The 3,971-nt window shown below is 37.9% G+C and overlaps 1 protein-coding gene across 1 annotated transcript; it reads right to left on the bottom strand.

Annotated features, from left to right (window-relative positions):
* Window positions 1-1,560: 1,560 nt before the first annotated feature.
* On the bottom strand, window positions 1,561-2,491 carry LOC102668765 (putative protein phosphatase 2C 50). Its single transcript, XM_041005466.1, is given in 3 exon segments — window positions 1,561-1,702; window positions 2,160-2,250; window positions 2,344-2,491. Coding segments are annotated over 3 exon segments (381 nt in total).
* Window positions 2,492-3,971: the final 1,480 nt, after the last annotated feature.

Here is a 3,971-nt window from a genome sequence, read left to right as displayed (position 1 = left end):
GTTTGGTTTGGAAGCTAAAGGGGACCCGTTTGATGAGATTAGGTTCTGAGGGCATTGTTGTTGGCTACCCTTTTCTTTGTTCTGCTTCTTCAGCTCACCTTTGAGCTTAAATTTCAAACTTTCTTGTTTCAAACTTTCTTTCTTCAAGGGTGGTGTTTCTGAATCTGCTTTCAGATTGAGTAGGGGTTATCCCACTATCTAGATCTCTCTCTTGTTCTTGGGATTTGGTTCTGGTGGGGATTGGTGATCCAAATCTTTTCCTTGAAATTGGGGCTTTTCATTTGCAAGGTACGAGTTGTTGTTTGGTGCAGTTTGAGGGCTGAAACTTGAAAGTCTTGTAGTTGTCACAAAATAGTTACTTCTTCTCAAGCACAACAAATCACTTTTCAGTTATACTACTACTAGCTTCTGCTGTGTTCTTGATTCTGAGCTGAGTATATCAGCTTGGTTTCACCAATGATGTTGTTCAGATGTTTCTCAGTTAGACTTTTGCAGTCGTGTTTCTTAGCTTGCTTGCTTTGCTTGTCACTAGGGCTTAATAATAATAATAATAATAATCAAGCCCTATCCTGTGACCCTATCCTTGTATTCAATGTCAGCCTTGGAGGAACTCACAGTTTGTGCCAACAACTTATGTGGCCAGTTAAGCGAGAAACTAAGTTTTAAGCCTTGCTAGGAATGGTTTAACTGGTTCTGTCCCTAAAAGCTATGCCAACCTCACTTCACTTTTGTTTGTATCTTTCTCAAACAACAACATTCAGAACTTATCTATGGCAGTGTCTGTTCTGCAGCAGTGCAAAAATCTCACCACCCTTGTACTTACTAAGAATTTCCATGGTGAGGTAATTTCAGAAAGTGTGACAGTAGAATTTGAGAGCCTTATGCTTTTAGCACTGGGGAATTGTGGTCTTAAAGGCCATATTCCTTCTTGGTTATCCAATTGTAGGAAGTTGGTAGTTCTTGACTTGTCTTGGAACCATTTGAATGGTAGTGTTCCTTCTTGGATTGGTCAGATGGACAACTTGTTCTATTTGGATTTCTCAAATAATTCTCTCACAAGAGAAATACCAAAAGGTCTGGCAGAGTTGAAGGGCCTCATGTGCGCTAACTGTAATAGAGAAAACCTTGCTGCTTTTGCATTCATTCCTCTTTTTTTTTAAGTGCTCCCACTCAATCAAATTTACAAGACTTCTGTCAAATTCTATAAGTCTATTTTACAGTTTCTCAAGTCAACCCTCAAACTGTCAAGTCAAATTCAGTATTTAAAGTGAGAAACTTATCAAACACTATAAATTAAATACCAAATTTACCTTCATCCTGTTTGCTGGCTCCCATGGATCCAAAGTATGATGCACTGCAGGATGAGATGTCCTTGGTAGGGTCATTCTCTGTTAAATTTTGCAGCTGCTTTATATTGTTATTCATGCTAAACACTTCATCATCAGGTCAATGTACATTCAAATAAGAAATTTGAAACTAATCAGCATTTGACGGGTCAAGAACCAAAGATTAAAACTATTAAGATGGTAAACTGCTAAGATGCAGGGGTACACTCAGATCTCATGTTACTTCCCACAACAAATCACAAACATCCTGCACATTCATCTTCTCAAATACACCATCTGATGCTACCACCAAATATCCATCATTAGCAGTCAGAGGCTGCCAATCAATCACTTCTGGTGCATATATAACACCATAACTGTTGACAATTCATCATAAGAAATGCATTAGTGTTTCAACATAAAAAAGAAACAGTTTATGACGAAACCAGTCATCCAAAAATCTTAAGTAGTTAGCCCTCATAGAAGAACTTTGGGCTTGAAGACTATAAAAAGCACGAGTCCACCCCTACTTTGCAGAAATTCAATTTTAATACAAGAAAAAGTGATTTAAATTTATATCCACAATATGAACTAGTTTGCAGTTTCCAGTTTCAACATTTTTTATGTGGGCTTTTGATAGCCTACTAACATGGCCCTCCTCCTTCACCTAAGCTTGGGGCTGGCTATGAAACCATAGGTAGTTATATCCACAATATGATATGCACCATCAACCTAAAATCATTTGTACATGATAGGATGCTGCTGCTTTAAATATACACATGCTTTTTTGGCTATAAGCTTTGGCTTTGTGAAAAGAATTTGATCTGAACTTACCTTTTAAAGAGTATATCACCAATAGCCCGTGTAATAGCCAGCTGACCATTTATGCGAGGCACACCACCCCAATTTTGAACTTGACCACCACCTGTTTCCACCCCAATATCCCTGTCATAATTATGTCATTATAATTTGTAGCTGAAAAATTGAAAGTTTAATCACAATTCATAATCTTTCTCACCGTTAGCCTCTTTGGGAGACTAAAAATTTTTAGAGCACAAGATGGCCTTAAAGTCTCCAATATTGGCAACCAAAATGTTATTATCTGCTACCAAAACAATGGTTGCTGTAGATCCTAAGTGAAGATTATTTCTAGAGGCTTCCTTCATAGTTCAAATGTCCTTGCGGCTTCTTGGTTTGCAGTGCCATATAATCAATAGCCCAATTATAATAATTCCCAGGAGTCCAATACCTAGAAACCAACAAAGAGGGAGGGGTCCTAAGAATTGAAGATAAACTTTAAGCCTACTCATTGTCACATATTGATATCTGTTTGATGATTGATGTAGGTGTTCATTGAGTTATTTGTTAGGCTATTCATTTCATTTTGGATCGTGCTGCTCGTCATCACAGGTACACATGTTTGTTACCAATTGATGTTTTTATTACTTGTTCACTGCCATTAAAGACAACTGATATATTATATACAAATTGTGTTCATGATGAGAGAACCTTAGATTCCCGTTTGAGATTGAATGCAATGATTCTTGCGGACATTTTGCATTAATCATTGTATTCAATCTTGAATTGTCCGTTTGGACAGTTTAGGGAGACTGATATTTTTATGGTAGATTCATGCGTTAAGATTAACATTATTTTGTTTAATTTGATGAAATTTTGGTACAATGCATTTCTAGTTGTTCTCTGAGTGCATACTTGATTATCGGGAAATTAATTTCACTGATTTCATGTCGTGTACTTGGAGACCAATGCGAAATGCTGCCGAAATTTTGTCAAATTAATCAAAATAGAATTAACCTTGACGTATGAAGCTACCATAAAAGACGGTCTTCCCGAATGGGATAGGGCCACACCCATAATAAAAAAGTAAATTTTCATGCATCGAATAACTTTGTGAGTATCACGAAGTTATTACTTAGATGGATCGAAGTTGGATGAATGAAAGTCATATCAGCCTAGAATATGAGGAAGGCGCCGAGTAGTTCTTGCAATTTGCTTCAGAAAGAGGTCGACCAGATGAAGATGGAAAATATTATTGTCCTTGCATCAATTGTTTGAATGGAAGACGACAAATACTGGACGACATACGGGAGCATCTATTGTGTGATGGAATTAAGAGGAATTATACGACGTGGATATGGCATGGTGAAATGACAGACAGGCAGAGTGGGCCCCAATCCGATCCGTTTGATGTAGAAATGGGAGATCACTTGGAGGATATGATTCGTGACCTTGGACAAGAGTCTTTTCAGCATGCACATGCCCCTGTGTATGAAGGATTGCAGAGTGACTCAAAGAAGCCATTGTATCTGGGGTGTAAGAATTCCTTGACGCTGTTGTCAGTGGTTTTAAGTCTGGTTAATGTTAAGGCCAGATATGGGTGGAGTGACAAAAGCTTTACTTCACTGCTTCAAGTAGTGCATGATCTGCTTCCAGAGGAAAACACGTTGCATAAAAGCTACTATTAGGCCAAGAAAATACTGTGTCCGATGGGTATAGAGTATCATAAGATTCATGCTTGCCCTAATGATTGCATACTGTACAAGCATGAATTTGAAAAATGTCCAAATGCCCTACGTGTGGGGCATCATGATACAAAGTGAAGGATGATGAGGACTGCATTTTTGA

The sequence above is a fragment of the Glycine max genome, chromosome 9 (assembly GCF_000004515.6).
Source record: "Glycine max cultivar Williams 82 chromosome 9, Glycine_max_v4.0, whole genome shotgun sequence".
Lineage (NCBI taxonomy): Eukaryota > Viridiplantae > Streptophyta > Magnoliopsida > Fabales > Fabaceae > Glycine > Glycine max.
Note: the sequence above shows the minus strand (reverse complement) of the source record. Positions and strands in the feature narration are given on the sequence as shown.